Raw genomic sequence first — 25023 nt, forward strand, 5'->3', positions numbered from 1 at the left:
GCCTTTTTCTAGGCGCTTCTGGGGGAACAGCTAGACAGGGCCGGAAGAATGGGGCCAGAGTGGGAAAGAGAAGGGGTCTTTGTTCCTTTGACACAACTTTTTCTAAAATAGGATAACTGCCCTGACAGCTTTCTTCTTCATTTCCCTTTGCCCTTAGACTACCTCAACTGAGTTTATTTGGTTTGTATTTTGTTTTTATAAGCAACTTCATGTATTTGCTCTTACTAATTAATTCAGTTCCCTTGTGATGTATAGGTGTTATTTCCTCCATTATACAGATGAGGAAAGTTGGGTTACAACCCAGTACCTCAAAGAACCTAGAATCTGGACCTTTTGGCTCCACGTTTTGTGCATTTGGTAGTTATTTCACTCGGTATTATTATAATGTAACATCCTGCTTTTATCTAAGACATTTCCAAGAAGAAGTTGAAATGTTTCCTGAATCTAAGTAGAGATGGAATCTGTTTCCTTCTTTCTTAAGAGAGAGGAGTCATGCGTGCATGCCAAGTCGCTCAGTCGTGTCTGACTAGAATTTAGGCATCGTTTTGGGTAATTGTCGTGAGATAAAGAGCTCTGGATTGGGAGCTAGTGTACTGGGTCCTTGTCTGTTCTGTCTCTGTAAATTCAGGTAAATCATGTTGTTTCAGCTTGTTTATTTTTCATTGTAATTTCTTCCGTCTTTGCCCTTCGTTTGTGACTTAATATTTCTGTATGCAAATCTTAGTAATGCTAGTTTTAGCTTAATTTTTTGCAATAGTATTTTATAGCTGATCTGTTCAGCTGGTGGTCTCTTGCTTTTCTTAACCTTTTTCACTTTTATTTGACCTCATTAATTTCTATTGTATTATTTAGCTTAATTTCATTTAATTCTGCAGCTGTTTCACTATTCAAATATAGAGTAGTGAAAAGAATTTTGTTGTGATACGGTTGTGTTAATTTTCACAGGATAGTTACTCAAATTACTAGCTGTAGTCCTCTTCATTGACTCAGTTAAGGTGGAAAAAACAATGAGAGTTGAAACATTCCAATAATGTTTCTTGTGTTTCAGTCTTTTTTTATGTTACTTTTTATTTGTTTTCTTAAAATTTCTTATTGTGGTTGGGTTCTGCCTTCAGTTTCCTTTTAGTGAGAAAAACAGTTCTTCCTGCCCTAACTCCATAATAAATAGAACAGCTCATAAACTGGGCTAACTTGGAGGTTTCCATGTGAAATCATACAGGACTTAGAAAGGAGTGCTAGAAAGGGAGGAGTCTGGTCTCCAAAACAAAGTTAGTCTTGAATAAGAAACTGGAAATATTAAACTTCTCTGTTTATAAGCAAAGTTTTGTGATAAGCAGGTAGCAGCCTTTTATTTAGAGACTGAAATGTCAGTTCCTTCACAAAGTAAATTCTTTATATTAGATAGCCCTTTTTTGTACTTAATTTGCTACACCCTTCTAACGTGATTTTTGAGGGGGTCTTTGTTTTATTTAGGCATATTCTGCTCATCTGTTACCCACCTTACTGTTACCAGTTAACCCAGTGAACATAGTCTCAGTTTGCCAGGTCACTGAAGGCCAACTGTGAAGTTCATCTGCAGAGCCAGTCCTGAACCCCTGAGTATTTCTTTCACCATTTATGAAGAACATTTTGGGGGACATTTCATTTGGTAGAGATCTTCTTTTCTGTTTTTCTTGTTTAGAACCTGTCTGGCAGTATACTAATTTCTGCTTCAGAATTACTGCTCAGATTAATGTTGAATGGTCAGCATGCTACTATTGTTGTAGATGTTTAGGGCTGCTCACACCAAAACTGTATTTATGGATTCTTTCAGGGTATTAAATTTACCCTTGTAGGTTTTATAATTTTTTTCTTTTGGGGAATTGTTTTAACAAGTTTAGGACCGATATTCTGTGACTAGCCCTCAGACTATCTTGTAGATAGAAAAATGTTTCTGTTTCTTTGTTGGTCTTTGAGTTATCCGTCCATCATTGTTATTCGTAATTTGTATTTTTCAGTGATGACTGTATGTAGTAAACTTTTAAATTTACAGTGTAAAGCAATTACTGAACTTGAGTTATGACTTAGCTGTAGGTATTTATAACATTAATTGAGTTCTGGCATATCAAAAATTGTTGCAGTATTTAAAAAGTTAAATCACAACTAATAAAGTTAGACATAGTATTGTATTTTTTTCTGTACAACTGAATTATTCTAACATATGCTGTTAGTCTGTAAAAATAGCAAGCTTTGCAGATAAGCAGTAGTTATTGAAACCAAAAGCAGTTAAACATATTAAACTAGATATGAATTTAAAAGACTGTATTTCAGAAGACTACACTCAAATTTATGCATTATCTTTCCTTAAATTAGATAGACCTCAAAAATATAGGAAGTGCATTATTGGAGTTTTTAATATGTACTGTTACTTTTTTTTTTTGACTGATAAAGATTTGCAGTGTGGAACCTTCTATGCTTAATTCAAGTCTGACAGTACAGCACTGGACCAATTTGCATATGACACATCTTCGATAAGGCAGGATATTAATTTGCTACTTATTTAAAACTGTAATATAGAGACTGTAATTATTACATACAGAATGCTTATTTATATCTTTTTTAGTTTCTAGAATAGTGATATAGTCCTTGGAACTCCAAAAGTAGATTAAGAGAATATATTAAATATTTGTAAGTCATTTGCTGTTATCTTTCTATTCAGTTTTCTGTGTAGAAAATGTAGTAAATATTAAATATAAAGGTTCTCAATCCTTTGCCCTTTAAAATCTGCATATATGACTTAGTCTTTCCGTTTAGTTTTCTGTGAAAGCACATTATCATTTCAGTTTCTCGAATTGTGTCATAATAGTCATTAAATTTATGATATGTTTTCCTGTACTTTCTAATATTAAAAGGAACAAGGCAACAGTTGTAGCCTCTTGCTATTCTTGCATTTTTTTTTTTGAACTTTTTATTTTGTATTTAGGTATAACCGATTAACAATGTTGTGATAGTTTCAGGTGGACAGTGAAGGGACTCAGCTGTGCATATACATATATCCATTCTCTCCCAAACCCCCTTCCCATCCAGGCTGTCACATTCAAGCTTCTTATTGGTTATCCATTTTAAATATAGCATATCTTGCACATCTTTTTTGAATTGCTTTCCTATTATATACTTTATCAGAGGTTATAAATGTTAGGCTTTTAAAAATGTAATTTGGTTGTAGCTGTGTGTGTAGAAAGTTAATTTGAAATAATTAGATCATTTATCAGAATATCCTAATCCATTTGATTGTATTTTAATGAAAAAATGCAAATAATCTCTTAAAATGTGAATGTAAACCAAAGTACTTCTCCCCGAAAGTCTTGAGTAGTTATTTAAAATACTGTGATTGTCTTGGTGCAGTGTATATAAAAACAAGGATTTTCTAATTTGCTGATGTTCTTTTTTTTAATTTCTAAAATTAACTGCATTTAGATGTGAAAACACTTTCATGTTGGTATTAAGCTCTGAAGTTTAGGAACTGTAAATGAACAGATGAACTACAAAATGGTTTCGTATGTATCATACAAGTGAAAAATGAAGACTAAAATTTGAAAATATCTTCAAGACATGTTGGAAAATCATAATTGAGTTTTTTGAACCTATTTTGGAAAAAAATTCAAACTTGCCAAAAAGTTGCAAGAATAGTGTAGTGAACTCCTGATAAATTAATCAGTTAACATGTTACCACATTTGCTTTTTCTCCCTTCCCACTTTCTGTCCTTCATTCCTTTTTTCTTTTACCCACTTGACATTTTTTGAGTGTTATTGAGATATAATTGACAAATAAAATTATAAGATATTTAAAGTGTACAATGTGATTTGATATTTGTATGCATTGTGAATGCATGATTCCCCCCACCAAGTTTAATACATCTGTCACCCCACATATTTACATGTGTGTGTGTGTGAGAATGTTTAACTTCTCTTCTCTTAGCAAATTTAATTTATATAATACCATGTTTTCAGCTATAGTCATCATGTGTCACACATTAGATCCTCGGACTTGATTCATCTTACAACTTGAAGTTTGTACCTCTGTCAGCCTATTTCCTCCACATCCTAGCCGCCACTACTTTTTCCTTTTTAAAGAGTATATAGTGCGTTGTCTTTTAGGACATGAATCACATACTCCTGTCCATCACTGTTATTATTTGTAGAAGTGACTTTCTTAGCATCTCCTTGAGCATAGTTTGTCAGCTTTCATTTAACTTAAATATAAGTTTTCTTCTTGAAAAATGAAAAAGACCCAGTGTAAATGTTGAAATATTTAAGTTTAACAGAATCTTAAATATTTGTTTAGCTAAATTAAGAGGAGTAAAAATTTGGAGACATTTTGGTTATGAAGAGGAACATTTTATAAGGGGTTTGTATTCAATCCTGAGAATTTATTTGTGCCATTAAAACTTATTTGAATGATTTTCTAATCGTGGACCAAAGAAACTTTTTAGAACTTGACATATGTATGTACCAAATTTGGACTCAAAATACATATAAAATGTTTCAAATTAATATGGCATATATTAGAGAATTATTTGGAGGGGGGAAGATGCTAATTTTAGCCATTTTTTGTTTTGACTTAGGAAGCTCTGGAGGAATATGTGAAAAAAGTAAGCTCTATTCAGATGGTAAGAAGAAGTCTTTAAACACTGGAATTATTACTGTTCAGAACTATGGGTCTCATGTACCCCCCAAAGTCTCTCACATTACGTTTGCTCATGAAGTTGGACATAACTTTGGATCTCCAGTAAGTATTGCCTAATTATTAGGTGTTTTTAGATTGCTGGTCTTTCATGTTGTGTAATTTTTGTTGATACTGTTTACAGTGAAAACAAGTCCACGAGAATGCTTAGTTTTTATATGTCAAAACACAGTAATGTACTTGACCGTAGTCCTAAAAAGGAGGAAAATAGAATGCTTGTAATTAAAATAAGAAAATAAGCACAACAGTGCCAGAATTACATGAAGGCAGGAATTTTGTCTCTTTCATTCACTCCTGACCTTGAAACAGTGCCTGATACAAGATTCATTCAAATATTTATTGAGTGAGAATCACTTTTCATTGTTTAAAGTTTCCATTGTTTGAATGTTAGCAAATTGTGGATTTTTTGCTTGGTTTCTATTAAAGCATTATTGGGGTTTACTAGATTTGTCTTTTTCTACTTAGACTGTTATTTTAAAATCTTTCAGTATTAAAACTTGATAACATGCGTAAAAGTAGAGAAAAATAGTACAACAATCTTATGCTCATCATACAGGACAGAGGTCAACAAACATTTTCTGTAAAGGGTCTACTAATAAACTAGGTTTGTGGGGCAACATTTGGTCTCTGTTGCATATTTTTCTTTATTTTGTTATTGTTTACGATCTTTTAAACTTGGAAAAACTATTCTTAACTTAGGCCATATGAAAACAGGCTGTGGGCTGCTATTTGCTGACCTCTGATTCCAGTTCAGCAATCATCAAGATTTTGCCACATCTTTCTGTGTTTCCTTTTCTTTGTGAGGTGTTAGAAACAAAGTCATTCACCCTTCCATATTTCAGTGTGCATTTCTTAAAAAATGAGACATTTTCTTCCATGACCACAATGTGGTTATGATACCTGACAAAATGAGTGATTCTTTGGTATTATTTAATACCCTGGGGCTTCCCTGGTGGTTCGGAAGGTAGAGAATCTGCCTGCAATGGGGGAGACCTGGGTTTGATCCCTGGGTCAGGAAGATTCCCTGGAGAAGGGAATGTCTACTCACTTCAGTATTCTTGCTTGGAGAATTCCATGGGCAGAGGAGCCTGGCGGGCTACAAAGAGTCAGACACGACTGAGAGACTAACACTTTTACTTTCACTTTTTCAATATATGGTCTATTGTATTGATTTTAAAGTGAACTGAAGATTAATATACATGGAAGTACAAAATACTGAAAGGTATTCTGTTTGTGATTTTGGTGGGGCTTATTAAAATTACAAGTTTGGGAAATTTTCATTTGAAAACTGTATAAATTCACTTGTACTTACCACTTGTGAAAATGGGAATTTTTAAGTTTAGAAAAAAATTGAATTCTAATAGCTTAAAATTCTCAAGCTCTTACTTAATGTTTCCACAGTTCGTAAAATGTAAGTGTCCTCTCACTAAGTTGCAAGTCTTTCTTTTCTAATTCCAATCAGGAATGGATGGATAAAGTATTTAAAGTACGTGTAATCTCTCTACCTCTTGGCTGCTTTTGTGATTTGTTCTTAAAAAAGAGTAATTGAAATTTTAAAGATGAGCAGAGAACTCTTTCTCATGGTTAACTTGTATTTTCAAGGTCAGTTAAATGTCCTCTACTCTCCCAGTCAACTTCATCTAACCCTTACCAGGGGAATTTTAGTGTCTTTCCAACTACTCTTCAGTTTGTTAGTCTAGGACCTCTCAACCTCTCAAAGTCTAATGTGCATACAAATTACTGAGGATCTCACATATAGCTTCCGTTTTAGTGGGCCTTTGGTGGGTCTTAGTGTCTGTGTTTCTAAGACTCCCATGTGATGCTGCTGCTGCTGATCTGTGGATCACACTTGGAGTAGGATATACAGTACATTCTCTTTGCACTTCCCATCTAATTTGTCTCCTAATTGGTTGCCAGAGAGGTGTTTTTTAATACATTGATGTAATATTACTTATTACTTATTGTTGAATGTATAAATTGGTTCACATTTTTTTTGCTTACCTTGTTATCTTTTCCTGTCATACCAGGCTACTTCTAGTGATTCTGTCATCCTCAAATACACCTCATTCCTTTGTGTATATTGTTCATGATACTATATATAGAGTACACATGATACTATACTGTAGATAGCAGGTGCTTAGTAAATTTGTTTTCAGTAATTTAATATTGAGATCGGCCAGACCATGAACTCCTGAGCCTGTCTTCTTTGACATTTTTGTCTAAAATCTGTCTTTTATGTCTTCTGTCATATATCTGTACTATGTCAATGTTACTTTCTGTCCGAGTGGTACACTGTATTGCATATATTTATTTATGTGAAAGTCACTTAGTCCTGTCTCTTTGTGACCCCATGGACTGTAACCCTCCAGGCTCCTTTGTCCATGGAATTCTCCGGGTCAGAATACGGTAACAGGTAGCTGTTGCCTTCTCCAGGAGATCTTTCCAACCTAGGGATTGAACTCAGGTCTTGCACATTGCAGGCAGATTCTTTACAATCTGAACCACAAGGGAATCTATCCTAAATGTTCACACACCTGTTGTTAACCAGTTTATAAACATTGTTGTTGGAAATTGCAATCAAGAGGCGAGTTCCTGTCTCCCAGTATGAAAGTCTTTATGTATTTACTCTCAGCAGATTAATCTTTGTCTAGGTATGTGCGTGCTAAGTCACTTCAGTTGTGTCTGACTCTTTGCGACCCTATGGACTGTAGCCCACCAGACTTCTCTGTCCATGGGATTTTCCAGGGAAGAATACTGAAGTGAGTTGCCGTTTCCTCCTCCAGGGGATCTTCCCAACCCAGGGATCAAACCCATGTCTCTTATGTCTCCTCCACTGGCCACGCAGGTTCTTTACCACTAGCCCACCTGGGAAGCCCTTGTCTAGGTATAGTTCTAGTCATTCTGATCATGTCACTTCTGCTTACAGCCCTATATCCAATACCAGTTGATATTGCTAATACAGTTTCCTTAACTTAGTATTTATAGGGTTTTCCATAATTTGGGGCTAAGTATGTTTCCTGTGTTATTTCCTCTTCCCTGTCAAATTAAATCATTTAAAAATGTGTACTTCTGCCAAGAAGCCAATTCCTTCCCATCTCTGCCTGTTGAAATCTTGATCCATGTTGCTATATAATATAAATTAATATGGCCCTTTTGTTAGGCAGTTTGGCAGTATGTATCAACATCTTTAAAGTGTTTGACCTTTTAATGCAGTAACTCTACCTTTGGGAACCCAACTAAAAGAAGTAATTGCAGAATGTGTCAAAGATTCATGTGAATTAAAAAAAAAAAAAAAAAAAGGTATCTATTGCAATTAGACCTTCACTGATTTTTTTTCTTCTTTATGAGACAGTGGCCCCTAAAAGAGCAAATTATCTTTCCTTTTCACAGGCTAAAATAATGGTAAGGTCTAGTCTAAAGGAGAGTCCTCAAGCTTCCATTGTTATTCTGACGAGAAAATTACATCTAATCAGATGACCTGAAAACCCTATTTTACTTCCTGTTTATGTAACTTTATATTCTTTTTGACAGCATGATTCTGGAACAGAGTGCACTCCAGGAGAATCTAAGAATTTAGGACAGAAAGAAAATGGCAATTACATCATGTATGCAAGAGCAACATCTGGGGACAAACTTAACAACAATAAATTCTCACTCTGTAGTATTAGAAATATAAGTCAAGTTCTTGAGAAGAAGAGAAACAACTGTTTTGTTGGTATGTATATTTTCCCAGCATTTTAATATGAATATTGTCAAACATTCAGAAAACTGGAAAGAATTAAATAGCAAACACCTGTATATCCACCACTACCACCTGTATATTTTACAGTTGTTGGCACTTTAATACATTTGCTGTATCACACAGGGGGCTTCCCTGGTGGCTCAGATGGTAAAGAATCTGTCTGCAATGCAGGAGGCCAGGTTTGATCCCTGGGTCGGGAAGATCCCCTAGAGAAGGGAAGGGCTACCCACTCCAGTATTCTTGCCTGGAGAGTTCCATGTTCAGAGGAGGAGCCAGGCAGGCTATAGTCCATGGGGTCACAAAGAGTTGGACACAGCTGAACAACTAACACTTACCACATGTGTATCAATCTATTCATCTCTCAATCCATGTTTTATTGTTATTTTAATTTAAAGTAGATTTGGGATATCAGGTTATTTCACTCTAACCCCTTTAGCCTATATTTTTTACCTAAGTGAAATACACAAATCAACTCTTACCATTTGATGAGCTTTGACAAATACGTCTCCCTGTGTAACCTAAGCACCTGTCAAAATGTACATTTCTATCACCCGAGAAAGTTCTCTCATTTCCTTTCCCATCAGTCTCTGCACCTGTCCCATAATAAATGGATTTATTTCTCCATAGATATTTGCTTGTTTTCATATAAGTGGAATCATACAGTTTGCATTCTTCTGTGGAAAGCTGCTTTCACTCATCATACGATTTTGAAGTTCATTATTAGTGTTTTGTACCTTTTTTTTTTTTTTGGCTGGGTAGAAGTACATTATCTGAATTTATCACAGTTTACTTACCCTCTCTCCTGTTGAATGAATACCTGGGCTTTTCAGGTTTGGGCTATTATGAATAAAGTTGCTATGAATTTTTTTCTTACTGTAGTAAAATATATATAACATAGAGTTTATATTTATACTAGTTTTAAGTGTACCATTCATTGGCATTAAATACATTTACCATTTGTGCAACCATCGCTGCTTTTCCATTTTCAAACTTTTAAAATCACCCCAAATAGAAATTCTGTAACTGTTAAGCAATTAACTCCTATTTCTCTCTCTCCCCAGTTCCTGGTAACCTCTATTCTATTTTGTGTCTCTGCGACTTTGCCTATTCTAGGAACCTCATATTTGTGGGATTATGCTTTTTTATCTGATTTATTTCACTTAGCATAGTATTTCCAAGATTCACACAAGCTACAGCATGTATCACAGTGCCATTCATTTTTATGGCAGAATAATACTCTGTTTTAGGGATATACTACATTTTGTCTATCCATTGATCTGTTTTGCCTCTCTTGAGGCGTTCAATATGTTCTAAATACCCCACCTTGTATTACATTTTTGGGAATCCTTCTATTTCATAAGATTTTAAGTTACTTGAGGGGAAACACTGAGGCCTGCTCACATTGCACATAACCAGCACTCTATGGCACCAAAGGAAAAAGAACTGAAGAAGTTTTATGGCTTTTTGTTTTTTTAGCTGCATTTTTTGTTTTGACATAAAACTGATATAACACTATGCCCTTTTGTTTTTAATTGAAATTTACATTGAGATAATTTAGATTCCCATGCAGTTGTAAGAAATAATGGAGATTCCATATTCCTTCTCTCAGTTTCCCTCAATGGGAACATCTTGCAAAACTGTGTAGTACAGTGTTGCATACAACAAGGATATTGACATTGATAAGCAGTCCACCGATCTTATTTGGATTTCCCTAGTTTTTCATATTTTCATCTCTGTGTGTGTTTAGTTCTATACAGTTTTACCATGTGTAGGTTTATGTGTCCATCACCATAGCCATGATTAAGAACGGTTTCATTGGGACTTCCCTGGTGGCTCAGACAGTAAAGAATCTGCCTGCAATGTAGGAGACCTGGGTTCAATCCCTGGGTCAGGAAGATCCCCTGGAGAAGGGAATGGCTACCAACCCCAGTATTCTTGCCTGGAGAATTTCATGTTCAGAGGAGCCTGGTGGGCTACAGTCCATGGGATCACGAAGAGTCAGACATGACTGAGTGACTAACACTCACTTTGGCTGTCTAGTGATTGGGACCACATGCTCCTAATGCAGGGGGCATGGGTTTGATCCCTGGTCGGGGAACTAGGATCCCATACGCCACATGGTGTGGCATAAAAAAAAAGAACAATTCCATTACCACTGTTTTATAACCTTAAAAAGCAACCTCCTCCTTCCTGCCTTTTTCACCTGCCCCACAAAATCATTCTCCATTTCTAAAATTTTGTCATTTCAAAAATGTTCAATAAATGGAATCATACAAAATGTAACTTTTGGGGATTTTTCACTTGATGTGATTGCTTGGAAATTAATCCAAATTTTTACCTGTGTCATTAGTTCGTTCCTTTTTATTGCAGGTAGTATGTGTGTACCTCAGTTCATTCAGCCATTTTTCTGTTAAAGAATATTTGGGTTAACTTCAGTTTTGGGCTGTTCTGAATAAAGCAGCTATAAACAGGCTTTTCATGTGAATATAGGTTTCAGATGCCTCCAAATTGAACTGATGGATTAATATAGCAGCTGTTTGTTTTTATTTATGTTTTTATGTTTTGGCAGAAACTGCCAAACTGTTCAGAGGGCTGTACTATTTTACATTCCCAGCAGCAGTGTATGAGTCATCTAATTTCTCTCTATCCTTGTCAGCTTTTGATATTTTTTATTTTATCCACTGTGGCATGTGTATAGTGTTAATTCATTATGGCTTTACTTTGTATTTTTATGATGACTAATGATGTTGAGTATCATGTGGTTTTTTGCCATCTGTATATCTTTGGTCAAATGTCCGTGTTTCTTGGCCACTGAGGGTTTTTTTGTTTTGTTTTTTTTTTTTTTTTCTGTTGAGTTTTGAGGGTTCTTTATTTGTCACATATCGGTCTGCATGTATTTTCTTCCTTTTTGTAGCTTGTCTTTTCATCCTCTTCACAGTCTTTCCCAGAGCAAAACTTAAATTTTAAGAAGATTCAAAGTCAATTTTTACTTTTATTGATTGACTTTTTCTTATAAAACCTTCATTTTCTTTTGAAAGGACAGATTAAAATTACATTGATATTATCATTTTTGTTATTATTATTCTCAGTGGTAGAAGTGACATCTGGATTCTTCATTTGTAAACTGGAGTTTTGCAGTAAGCTTTCTGATTATTGAAATGTTTCTGATTATTGAAACTTTCTGATTGAAAATGACTTTAAAAATTATGAACCTATTTGTCTTTCTCTGTCTGGCTTCACTTAATAAATATGATGATCTCTAGGTCTATCCACGTTGCTGCAAATGGCATTATTTCATTCTTGTTTTATGTCAGTAATATTCCTGTGTCTGTGTGTTTGTGTGTATACCACATCTTCTTTATCCATTCATTTATTCATGAACATTTAGGTTTCTTCTATGTCTTGGTATTGTAAATACTGCTTCTTTGGACATTGGGGTGCCTGTATTGTTTCAAATGAGAGTTTTCTCCAGATAGATGCCCAGCAGTGGGATTGCAAGATTATGTGGTTTTAGTTTTTTAAGGAAACTACATACTGTTCTCCAGAGTGGCTGCACCAGTCTACATTTACATCAACAGTGTAGTAAGTTTCTTTTTTCTCCACATCTTCTCCAGCATTTATTATTTGTAGACTTTTAAATAATGACCATTCTGACTGGTGTGAGGTGATACCTCATTGTAGTTTTGATTTGCATTTCTCTAATAATTAGAAATGTGTGTGCATGCTCAGTTGCTTTAATCATGTCTGACTCTCTGTGACCTTAAGAAATGTAAGCCACCAGGCTCCTCTGTCCATGGGATTCTCCAGGCAAGAATACTGGAGTGGGTTGCCATGCTTCCTCCAGGGGATCTTCCCCACTCAGGGATTGAACGCAAAGTCTCCTGCATTTCCTGAATTGAAGGTGGATTCTTTACCCACTGAGCCACCTGGGAAGCCCAGTAATTAGCAATATTGAGCATCTTTTCATGTACCTGTTGGCCATCTGTATGTCTTCACTGGAGAAATGTCTATTTAGGTCTTCTGCTTAGTTTTTGATTTGGTTGGTTGTTTGGTATTGAGCTGCATGACCTGTTTGTATATTTTAGAAATTAAACCCTTGTTGGTACCATCATTTGCAAATATTTTTCTCCCAGTCTGCAGGTTGTCTTTTGTTTATGGTTCCCTTTGCTATGCAAAAGATTTTAAAGTTTAATTAGGTCCATTTGTTTGTTTTTGTTTTTATTTCCATTGCTTCAGGAGATGGATCCAAAAAAAAATGCTGCTTCAGTTGATGTCAAAGAGTGTTCTGCCAATGTTTTCCTTTAAGAGTTTTATAGTATCTGGTCTTATATTTAGATGTTTAATCCATTTTATTTTTGTGTATGTGTTAGAGAATGTTCTAATTTCTTTCTTTTACATGTAGATGTCCAGTTTTCCCAGCACCACTTATTGAAGAGACCATCTTTTCTCCATTGTGTATTCTTGCCTCCTTTTTCATAGATTAATTGACCATAAGTGCATAGGTTTATTTTGGGGCTTTCTATACTGTTCCATTGATCTGTATGTCTGTTTTTGTGCCAGCACCCTACTATTTTGATTACTGTACCTTCCTAGTATAGACAAATGTCAGAGAAAGACCAATATCATATGATATTACTTGTATGTGGAATCTTAAAAAAAGAATACGAATGAACTTATTTATAAGGTTGAGATAGACTTACAGACATAGAAAACAAACTTAGAGTTACCAAAAGGGACAGCAAGGACAAGGGGTGAGGGGGAGAGACAAATTAGAGGCTTGAGAGTAACATATGCGTGTACTATATATAAAATAGGTAAACAAGGATCTACTGTATAGCAGAGGAAGCTATACTTAATATCTTGTATTAACATACAATGGAAAAGATTCTGAAAAATAAATACATACAGACACACACATATGACCTTCCCTGGTGACTCAGTTGGTAAAAAATCTGCCTGCAATGCAGGAGACTCCAGTACTCTTGCCTGGAGAATTCCATGGACAGAGGAGCCTGGCAGGCTACAGTCTATGAGGTTACAGAGAGTCCAGCATGACTGAGCAGCTAACACTGTCACTTTTATACCTATATGTATTACTGAATCATTTTGTTGTACACTTGAAACTAACACAATATTGTAAAATAACTACTTCAATTTAAAAAAAAACTAAATATTTACCATAAGATAGAAAAAATGAGCACATTGGTTTTTAGTATTATGGGAAAGAAATTTGTTTCTTAAATTACAGTGAAATACGTACCTGTTACAATTTTTGTATTTTAAGCAACATCTTTTCCCTTGTTTTAAGCTGTTAGCAAAGAGCTAATTTGAAGTATTGTTTCTGTATGAGACACAAATGAATGTGTAATGAATATTACATGTGTGGTTTTCTGACTTTTTAAATTTTTCCTTTTCTCCTAAATTACATGTCACATGAATTGTAAGATGATTATTGCTAAACTTTAGAAACATCATTATTATTTACTTAATATATATGTGCATGTGCATGATTCTAGTTTTAGAAAAGAAGAGAGATGGTATAAAGTGAAGGAAAGGAGAAATTCCCTGGCATCCAATTGTTAAGACTCAGCACTTTCACTGCTATGGCCCAGGTTTGGTCCTTGGTTGGGGAGCTAAGATCCCCACATGGCCAGAAAAAAAGAGAGAGAGAGAAAGGGATGGAGCTTCAGTTAGCCCTAAAATTTCCTTTAGTGTTTGATGTGGCTAAGGATAAGAATGGAATTTCTGAAGATAAAGCTAAGGTCTCTATAGAGTATTTTTGATTCAGATGTACCTTGTTTTGGGTTCCTGTGCTTGAGGTATGTTCCCTTCCACTTACTCAGCTTTTGGTTTGAAGTCTGTGCTACAACTGTTTCCCGCACTGATTTGGTGCAGCAGAAAGAGCACCAGACTTTAGACCTATGAGACCCTGATTTAGTCTTGTGTTTTGCCCATACTGGGGCATATGGTTTCCAGGAAGTCCCAAGCTCTCTGAAAGTTAGTTTTCTTTTCTCTACAATGAAGACATTTGATTCTTTTCATTTCTCTGCAGATGCTGAAGTTCTGTGATTTTTATGTTCTTATTAAGAGTAGCATTCTTGTTCCAATTTCAAACTTTACTAACAAAATCAAAGAACTTTAAAAAAAGACCCTGAAAGTCTCTCTGAAATTACTCACTATGCTTAGACCAGACAGTCTAACCTTAATGAACCAAGATTTGACCCACTAATGTTAGACTCTGTGGAAATACAAAAGATATAAATAATACATGGTTCTTCCCTTAAGGAGTTTGGTTTAGCTGACAATCAAAACTAATGTGCATTAAAAAAACTACTAGTTGACTAGGATACAGTCAGCCAAATAGAATGTGGGAAATTCCATAGGACACAATGACCCAATTTCTTTAACAACTAATAGTGTAAAAACAAGAGAGGAGGGAATCTGCTATCTATTAAAAGAACTTAAGATGCATTTAAAGCAGCTATGGGGAGAGAGGAGAAAGCATGTGTGAAACTTGGTTCAAATAAACTGATGTAAAAAGGTAGTTGAAGCAAATTAAACATAGATTGGCTATTAGATGCTATTAAGCATACTGTTAGTTTTTTTTAGAAGTGATAATGGTATTATGGTTAGATTTAAAAAAGAAAAACTCTTTATCTATTAGATTCATCCTGGTAGATGAATTTGTAAGAGTAGATGAATAGGTTAGATGCAGTTGTTTACCGCATATCGTTGATAGTTGTTAAAGCTAAGTGATTGGTTCATAGGAGTTCATTGTGCTTACTTTTTTTACTACTTCTCTGTATGTTTGAAATTTTCTAACAGAAAAGGTTTGATTTTTTTTCTGGTTGATGAAGCACTGACTTACTTGGTAGTTAGGTACTATAAATAGTACAGTCATTGTTCAATAAAGCTCAGTGTGGCATGGCCTAAATAGAGTACTGTCACTTCTGGAAGGGACTTTAGAAAGGAGCATCAGGTCAAATTCCCTCACTGCACAGATTGAGAAACTGAAGCCCCCGAATGGGAAGTGACTTGCCTAAGGCCACATTGCTAGTTAGTGACTGAGCCCCTGTTATAATTAGATCTCTTAATTTCCGGATTCTTAGTTTGTTCTACTTTTCTTAATCTTCCAAGTTTTCCTTTCTCCTTTTTTAAATGATGCTTTAAAGAGTTTGTGAATTTGAGATAAAATAAATGTCGCATACAGTGCTTACTTTGTCTTATTCATTCTCTTCAGAATCTGGCCAGCCTATTTGTGGAAATGGGATGGTAGAACAAGGTGAAGAATGTGATTGTGGTTATAGTGACCAGTGTAAAGACGAGTGCTGCTACGATGCGAATCAGCCAGAGGGGAAAAAATGCAAGCTGAAACCTGGAAAGCAGTGCAGGTACCTCTTTAATTCCAGTAACGTTAATGTTCCTATGAAGTCACTTGAGTGGAGTTCGTGAAAGTTTCTCAGACATATCTGACTCTTTGCTACCCCATGGACTATACAGTCCATTCTCCAGGCTAGAATACTGGAGTGGGTGGCTGTTCCCCTTCTCCAGTGGATCTCCCAACCCAGGGATTGAACCCAGGTCTCCCAAATTGCAGGCAGATTCTTCATCAGCTGAGCCACCAGGGAAACCCAAGAATACTGGAGTGGGTAGCCTATCCCTTCTCCAGGGAATCTTCCTGACCCAGGAATTGAAATGGGGTTGCCTGCATTGCAGGCTGATTTTTTTACCAGCTGAGCTACCAGGGAGGCCTGAAGGTAGTTATGTCATATTTAAAACCAGATTAAAAAAGAAGAAAATCGATTAAGAGATGTATGTGGTTTTGGAACTTTGTTATTTGTTTTATTTTTCTGGAATAGGATTATTTAGTGCACCTTTGCTGGCAGATTGAGCTACTTATAATTACAATTTGTGTGGTGGGTGTTAAAGACATGCAGAGGATGCTCAGTTCAGTTCAGTCTCTTCTTGGTCATGCCCGACTCTTTGCGACCCCATGAACTGCAGCACGCCAGGCCTCCCTGTCCATCACCAACTCCTGGAGTCCACCCAAACCCATGTCCATTGAGTCAGTGATGCCATCCAACCATCTCACCCTCAGTCATCCCCTTCTCCTCCTGCCCTCAATCTTTGCCAGCATCAGGGTCTTTTCAAATGAGTCAGCTCTTTGCATCAGGTGGCCAGAGTATTGAAGTTTCAACTTCAACATCAGTTGAAAGATGTTTCATTTCCTTCCAATGAAAACTCAGGACTGATCTCCTTTAGGATGGACTGGTTGGATCTCCTTGCAGTCCAAGGGACTCTCAAGAGTCTTCTCTAACAGCACAGTTCAAAAGCATCAATTCTTAAGCACTCAGCTTTTTTTATAGTCCAACTCTAGCATCCATACATGATCACTGGAAAAACCATAGCCTTGACAAGATGGACCTTTGTTGACAAAGTAATGTCTCTGCTTTTTAATATGCTGTTTAGGTTGGTCATAACTTTCCTTCCAAGGAGTAAACGTCTTTTAATTTTGTGGCTGCAGTCACCATCTGCAGTGATTTTGGAGCCCCCAAAAATAAAGTCAGCCACTGTTTCCACTGTTTCCCATCTATTTGCCATGAAGTGATGGGACCGGATGCCATGATCTTCGTTTTCTGAATGTTGAGCTTTAAGCCAACCTTTTCACTTTCCCCTTTCACTTTCATCAAGCGGCTCTTTAGTTCTTCACTTTCTGCCATAAGGGTGGTGTCATCTGCATATCTGAGGTTACTGATATTTCTCCCGGCAATCTTGATTCCAGCTTGTGCTTCCTCTAGCCCAGCATTTCTCATGATGTACTCTGCATATAAGTTAAATAAGCAGCTCAATAAAATACATACTGTTTAGTTCATAATATTAAAAATGTGACTTTCATCAGTATTTTTAGAATTTTAGCTTTAAATATTTAGGTAATATGGATTCCACACATTCTTGTAATTTAGTGTCATACAATTTATTTTACTTCTCAAATGATTCTGGTAGTGATAAATATAAGCAATAGAATATTGTTTGTGCAGTACTTTTAAAATAGATGTTCTGTGTATCCTAATTTGTTTTTAATGTGTAAATTGAGAAAAAATGATAAATTGACTAATGTGTGATATATCTATGAAAAACTGATGACTTACCTAGTATTTAACCCATTTTCCATTGTAACCTTTTACTAAAGGCAAATAGAATAAGAATGCTGAATATAGTATGCTTTCATTATAAAAACAAGATTCTTCATCATTTTTCTGTGATTATTAGAATGTTAAAATTTAGTAACCTCTTGTTCCAGTAAGAGTTGTATAACAGTAACATACTTAACATTTAAAAGATACTACTTATGATTTAAAAATTAAGACTGTATCTATTGTATAGGAAATGTCCTAGTGATTTTCTTTACTCAACTCAGTACTTCTTTTAGTCCAAGTCAAGGTCCCTGTTGTACAGCACAGTGTGCATTCAAGTCAAAAACTGAAAAGTGTCGGGATGATTCAGACTGTGCAAAAGAAGGAATATGTAATGGCATCACAGCTCTCTGCCCAGCCTCTGATCCTAAACCGAACTTCACAGACTGTAATAGGCATACACAAGTGTGCATTAATGGGGTAAGCATTTGATTTGTTTTTCATTTAATTTTATGCAACCTTTTTCAGAATAATTGTTTCTTGACACTTAAAGCCTCACAGTTAAAGTAATTCATCTCAGTCCCAGTTTCAGCATCCGTATCTATTTCCCCACAAAGCTGTTGACTGCGTTATGTGGCATAAGTGCCTGGTGGCATTCGGTTTGTTATTGACTTGTCTTTCAACTTTCTACTGCATGTGTTTGATACTCTAGAGAAAAATAGTTATGTAACTAGGCATGTAACTTTGTACTGCTTTTAAGTTTTATAAATTAATATTTTAGTACCCTAAATAAAAGGACTCTTGATTATTTCCTGTGCCTTTGAAGCCTTTAAAGCTTTCTTGGCTAAACAGTCACTTTCCTCTACGTGAGGAGCTTTTCATTTTCCTCTTCTTATAAAGGAACAATAATAACCAACATAAAGTTGGTGTTCATCTAATCGCCTCTGTTTCTGTTTTGTCTAGATCTTTGTTAACATTTTTTTAAGATTTACTATCTTATTTGCACTTGCTCTTTTTAAGATGTGTTTATATGGTCCATTTCTGATTATAATCTGTACTCCCACCACCTCTTGTATTTTTACTTAGTTATTTTAGCATTGGAGGCATCTGTCTGTTACTGGGAACAAGAGGTTTGACTGTATAGTGATTAAATAATTGGTCTTTTATTTTTCTTTCAGCAATGTGCAGGTTCTATCTGTGAGAAACATGGCTTGGAGGAGTGTACCTGTGCCAGTTCTGATGGCAAAGATGATAAGGAATTATGCCATGTCTGCTGTATGAAGAAGAGTAAGGCTTTGAAAATGCACGAGTATAAAATCTGTTTGAAAAACCTTATTTTCTCCTAAATGTTAAGTGTTAAACTTTGGTATACAGTTGGGACAGATAATTTCCAGCTGAACTGATTCTCTTAAGAAATACTTAAATATAGCATAGCATTGTGTTTCCAGTTTTGTGATCCCTACAGTGTTTTTAACATGATGAAGTAGATGAAACCTGCCAATGTTTTTGCAATAATTAATATATACACTGTTAGAAGGATTTTAAGCCATTGTAGGCACTAAGTCAAAACAGTTGCTGGTTGTTTGTGTTGTGATATTTAAGGTGAATTAGTAAGGGTATTATCCAGTCTAACTGATGAAAGCCTATGTAGCATGTCACAGTGATGATTTTAGGCAGTTTCTTCCTTTCCTCCCTTTCTCCCAGCTAACCCAATAGAGAATCTGATCTTCATCTTATATTTGGCACTTCTTTTCCAGTGGAGCCCTCAACTTGTGCCAGTACAGGGTCTGTGCAGTGGAACAAGTACTTCCTTGGTCGAACTATCACCCTGCAACCTGGATCCCCATGCAACGATTTTAGAGGCTACTGTGATGTTTTCATGCGGTGCAGATTAGTAGATGCTGATGGTCCTCTAGCGAGGCTTAAAAAAGCAATTTTCAGTCCAGAGCTCTATGAAAACATAGCCGAATGGATTGTGGTAAGTATAGTTTTTATTTCTAAAGAAACCTTATCTTAAAATGATTTGATCATAATTTTACTTGGTTAGAGGTCACCAGTGTTATTAGAAAATCACTTCTTTCCTGTTTATACTGAAATTATAGTTGACCCTTGAACAACATGGGTTTGAACTGCATGGGTCCACTGACAAGTGGCTATTTTTGTAGTAAATACTGTACTAGTACACAATCTGAAGCTGGTTAAATCTGCAGATACGGAGGAACCATGGATATAAAGGAACTATGGATGTGATGGGCCAACTATGATTAACCTGTCTCCTTCAAGGGTCAACTGTACTTTATCTGAAGAATGAGTTTTAAAGTTCAAATAGCCCTGAGCTTTATTTTCTTCTAAAGCAGTCAGATACACACTTCACATGTGTATCATTCATAGATTTGGTTGGTAGGTGATGGGAGTCATTCTGTTTTACTTTGCTCCCTGGTTCATGTCTTGGATGCGTTAACCTCATAGGATTAGAGTATTGTCGTAGAATTTCTTCAAGTTGATTTTGGAAAGCCCTGCTTGCTTTTTATACTTCTCCCTTGTCTCAATATGACAGATAGCCAGCTCTGGGTTCTACCTTGCTGAACAGGAGAGATGAAAAATTTTCTGAAGATTTTTTTCTGATGTTTCAGTATAATTTCTGGATCTTCGTCTTGTCCATAATAGGAAATGTTGAACAGGGCAAGATCAGATACAGAGACTTTTGTAGATTTATTAATGACTGTGGATGTTCATTCAACTTAAATCTAGTGAACTATATTATTTTTAAACCACATTTTCCCCAATTGTATAAATGTTGAATTACCTGAAATTTTTGAAAAAGATCACTGAGAATGACTATCTTAAGTCGTTTAAGTATTTCTAAGTGTTTACATTTAGGTAACAGTAGGAAATTTGCAAGTGATGTATTAGAGAGTGTGCTGTGCCTGAACTGAATAAGTCTGCTTTGGAAATTGATTCCTCCCCCTTCCCAAATTATTTTTTACATTTTTAAAAATGAGAATGGCTTAAAAGCACACACAACAATAGCCCTCTGTCTGGGTTGTCAGTCCTTTTGGGTACTATTGTAGTAAAACTCTACAATAAGACTTTTGGAATTATCTCTAGGATTATTATATATCGGAAGTGTTTATTATATATAGGAAGAATAATACTTTGCATGTTAGAATATGCAATTTTTAGATGGGTAATGACTGAATAGTGGGAGGACTGTTGAAGTTGGATTTAGGAGACCTAGGTTTTAATCCAGATAATTGGGTCTCCACATTGTATGTGACTCATTTTTGTACCCCTGTGTTGAATGTATAGTGTATTCAGAAAGTATCTGTTAAACTAAAGATGCCTTCTGGGTCTGTGCTAAAGTGAACCGAGTATAGGCTTGGAGTTACACAAGGATTGAGGTCACCAATGTCACATTGGACAATTCTGTGATTTCAAGTAACTTACATTTCTTGGCCCCCTTACTTATTTCCCTGTTTTCAAATCAAATCCAGTTTCTATTTTCTTTTTTTCTGATTATCTGTAATAAGAAAAAGTTGAGATCTGGTATGCTTGTCTACAATGGGAAACAGTATGTTCAAAGGGAAAAAAATCTGATAATTGGAATCACAGGGTTATGTTCTGCTGAGTTTATGTTGTGCCATAAACTCAGGCATATTTTAGGTTTTCTAGATTGTAAATCATGTCACCTAGAAATATTTTATTTCATTTTTCTCCATTGTATCTAATTTTGACTCACTTAGAATTTTAAAAACTCATTTATTCCTATTTTAAAATGTTTCCTAGAAATGATCTTTTTAGTTAAAGTGTTTTGAAGACCTTTTTTTCATATTTTAGTTTTGAGGATTTTGTGAAATGCTTCTTGCAATGGTTTTCAGCAATGTGAAGTCTTTTCTTATGCTGTGGAGCTGATTAATTAGGCACTTTCAGGTTTATGCAAGTTTGCCTTCAGTAAGTATAGAATAGCAATGTTGATATCCATATGCCACCCTTTTGAAGAGCATGGTCCATAATACCTGAGCACCATTAGGCTGTTGGTGCATTTGTGGGCATTAATCATATCAAACAGCAAGATAAACAACAGCCAGTTTCTTGTGAGTTATTTGCCATATTTGTGTTATTTGTAGAGTTCAGTTGCATGACAGAGTTTGTTTTGTTATATTAATAGCTGTGCTTAGGTCTTTCATCGTGTATAAGGTATGTCCATCTAGTTAGTAATGTAGGTTATTAGTTCGCTCTGGTATAAGAAGCAGTGATAGGAATGATGAGTTAGTTTCACTGACTTTCCTTTCCACTGATACCTGGTGGCTTTTTTGTCTCCTTTCCGTGGTATCCTGTGGTGGTATTTTCCCTCTTGAAGGTAGAGTGGGAAGAACCTTAACAGTTTAATAGTTCAGAGTATGAATTACTGCCTGCTACTGGCACCAAAGAAATTATGTTGAAAAGACTTTTTCTTTTCTGGGGAAAAGTTGTTCTTGACAGTAATATTTGAATAAAGTAGGCTGAGTGCCTACTGTGTGTCTGGCCAGGAGATGATGATAAACATCCTTCAGATTTATCAGAGAGTTTACCTAGTTCCTGAAAAGTTGGAGAAAAGTCACCAGGAAATCTGTTAAGATCCTGTATCACTGTCACTTTTTCTTTAAATAGGTGCATTGGTAATTCCTTTTTGTTTTCTTCCATAATTCACATTTGCTGCACCTTTTGTGTTAGATCTGACATAGAAAACCATCTTTAACCTTGATTTTTTTAGTTTTATTGGTGTGTTTCCCCCAAACTTTAAGAAAATTGCCTGTTGGTGGCTTTTTTCTTTTTAATTTGTTCAGATTTATCAGAAGTTTATCTTTTCATTATTATTTTTGACAAACATCAAATGTGTTTCTCATTTTTAAATTAATTTCTTCTTATTTTTCTGTAATTTTATGAACCTAAGTATTAATTGTATGGTATTCTTTATGAAAGATTTAGAGCAGTGTTTCCATGTGTTTCACAAAACATTATGCACTTGGTTGTCAAATGAATCCGGAAAATATTGCATATTATGGTTCCCATCTTGGAGATTTGTGATAATATTGTGAGACATCCTACAATAAGAAATCTTTTAAACTTCCATTTTCCACACTTACCTGACTTGTATTCATGTTGTACATGAGAATCATCTAACAACATAGACCAGTTAAATCAGAATCTCTTGGAACAGAGCCTAAGTGTTCGGGTCATTTCAGAGCTCCCAGCACTCAATTTTGATGAGTAGCTGGAATTGAGAACCAATCGTTCATGTAGAGCAGGGGTTGGCAAACTATGGCTCATGAACCAAATTCAGCCCACTGCTGATTTTTATATGGCTCACAAGGTGAGAATGGTTTCACATTTTTAAGTAGTTGAAAAAAATGAGAATAATATTCTTTTGAAAATTACATGAAATTCATATTTCAGTGTCCATAAATAATGATTTATCAGAACATGGCCACACTGATTCAGTTACATATTGCTCATGGCAGCTTTTGTTTGTACTTAGAGACTGCGTGGCCTCACAAAGCCTAAAATATTTGTCTGGGCTTGATAGGAAATGTTTGCTAACCCTAATCTAGACTAATGGATGTCAAGGTGTAGTCCCCTGACCAGCAGCATCAGCATCACCTGGGAACTGGATAAAAATGCAAATATGATCAGGTCCCACCTGGACCCACTGAGTCAGTAGATGATGATGCATGCCAAAGTTTGGGAACCATTTTTACAGTCTCTGCAATATAATGTCTTCTTTTAAAGAGACTTGTAACAGAAATTTTCTACTTTGTCATCCTGCTGTGTTGAAAGTGGAAGGTGGTTGTGGACCTTTAGAGTAGTCCTTCATTGCCTGATAGAATAGGCCTCATGGACATCACTATTGAAACCTTAACAACAAAGATACATTGTTGTCGCAAGGCTTATTTAGCATATGATGAGGAGTCAGTATGCATTTGCTTGATGAATAAATGTCATGATTTATATGGAACAGAAAAATTGTACATATTGTAATTTTAAGTTATAATATTTTCGGGTTTCACTCAGTGGTATTTTAACTGCTTGCCCAGGCTGAGTTTAAAGTAACAGGAGATCAATAGCCAGTTGCCTTCCGCTTGGCAGATTGGTGTGAGGAGTGGTGCATGGGGTTGAAGGATGAAAGAACATTTAGTCAGAGGCTGGACAATGGCATCTTCTGAAGGATAGAAGGGGAGCTTTCTGCCCCTGCAGGATGGCATAATCAGTATCATGACAAGGAACTGTGGGCCCCACATGGTCTTGTGACCCACAGGAAGTCTAGAGTGAGTTTGCTGTGAGTGATCATTGTTAACACTGGAAATTCACTGAGAGGATTCTGTGACTGACTTTTTCTAGATATCTTAAAAATCAGTTCAGATTATCTTATGTCTGAAGATACTTAATTGTTTGTCTTGCTCTTTCCCCCTCACAGTTTTTTGGATGAAGCCTGTTTTTTTTAATTATTATCCTAGAGGTCCTTTTTGTTTATTTAGATTATTAAATAAAAAAACTATCCTAATTGGAATATAATAAATTAGACTGGTAAATTTTGACCTTTCATTTTGTCACTTTGATTCCATTTTCGTACTTTGTTTTCTTTTGGCCATAGAAGTGGATATGTTGAACGTCATCTGTCTGTGTCTTTTGTAGGATTATTTTCTCAGACTTGATATAGTACTTTGTTAGCTTCTAAGCTTTGCTTTTTTTTTTTTTAACTTTTGGATGTCTTCTCTTTGTCTCTTTTAAGTTTCACTTAACACCTTTGTATCTATGAAAGACAAGAGCTTGGCTCGTAATTTACGCTCATTAAATGCTTATTGAATGAATGACAGTTCTCTTTTATTTTAAACTCCTAACAAGTGGACAAATCATGATCCCTTTTTTGAGATGAAACACATATTTTGCATTTATTAGCCTCTTTTGTATTCTTTTCCCAGATTTTATAGTACCTATAAAATAGAAAACATGTAATTTAACATTTACTGCTTTCTGATAATTCTGTTTTAAAGGAAGCATTTAAAAAATTCCCTTTACCAGAGGTGGCTGTATTTATTAACATTCTCAAATGCACTATTGCTTTGGTTTTTTCTTGCTATCTTCTATCCTTTGCAATATTCAGTTTCTGAAAAGCTACTGTTATTTTCATGAAAATATCTCAAGCCTTGGGCTTTTGAAATATGTAGTTACCTGGAAGATTTTAGAGGAAGACCAGGAACAATGCTAGAAGGGACTGCAAATACTCAGAGACCTAGGTACCGTATTTTCGCAAATGTCTTTAATCTCAGCTGGGACTTGGTCCTTTTGACCTTTTTTTCTGCAAAGTTATAACCAGTATTAAATTCAAGCTTCCTCTTTCTAGTCTGTTTGTCTTATTGCCATACCACTTGCATTTCTATGTAAGA

The 25023-nt window shown here is 35.5% G+C and overlaps 1 protein-coding gene across 2 annotated transcripts in view; it reads left to right on the forward strand.

Moving 5' to 3' along the window:
* ADAM10 (ADAM metallopeptidase domain 10) overlaps positions 1–25023 on the forward strand; it is a 136191-nt gene that overhangs the window by 102727 nt on the left and 8441 nt on the right. For both annotated transcript variants that reach the window (XM_069596382.1, XM_069596384.1), the window contains exons 9-14: positions 4605–4768; positions 8255–8438; positions 15706–15856; positions 17896–18079; positions 18778–18886; positions 19357–19577. In XM_069596382.1, coding sequence (XP_069452483.1) covers positions 4605–4768; positions 8255–8438; positions 15706–15856; positions 17896–18079; positions 18778–18886; positions 19357–19577 — 1013 coding nt within the window. The remainder of the gene's footprint in view (positions 1–4604; positions 4769–8254; positions 8439–15705; positions 15857–17895; positions 18080–18777; positions 18887–19356; positions 19578–25023) is intronic.

Source organism: Ovis canadensis, chromosome 7 (assembly GCF_042477335.2).
Source record: "Ovis canadensis isolate MfBH-ARS-UI-01 breed Bighorn chromosome 7, ARS-UI_OviCan_v2, whole genome shotgun sequence".
NCBI lineage: Eukaryota > Metazoa > Chordata > Mammalia > Artiodactyla > Bovidae > Ovis > Ovis canadensis.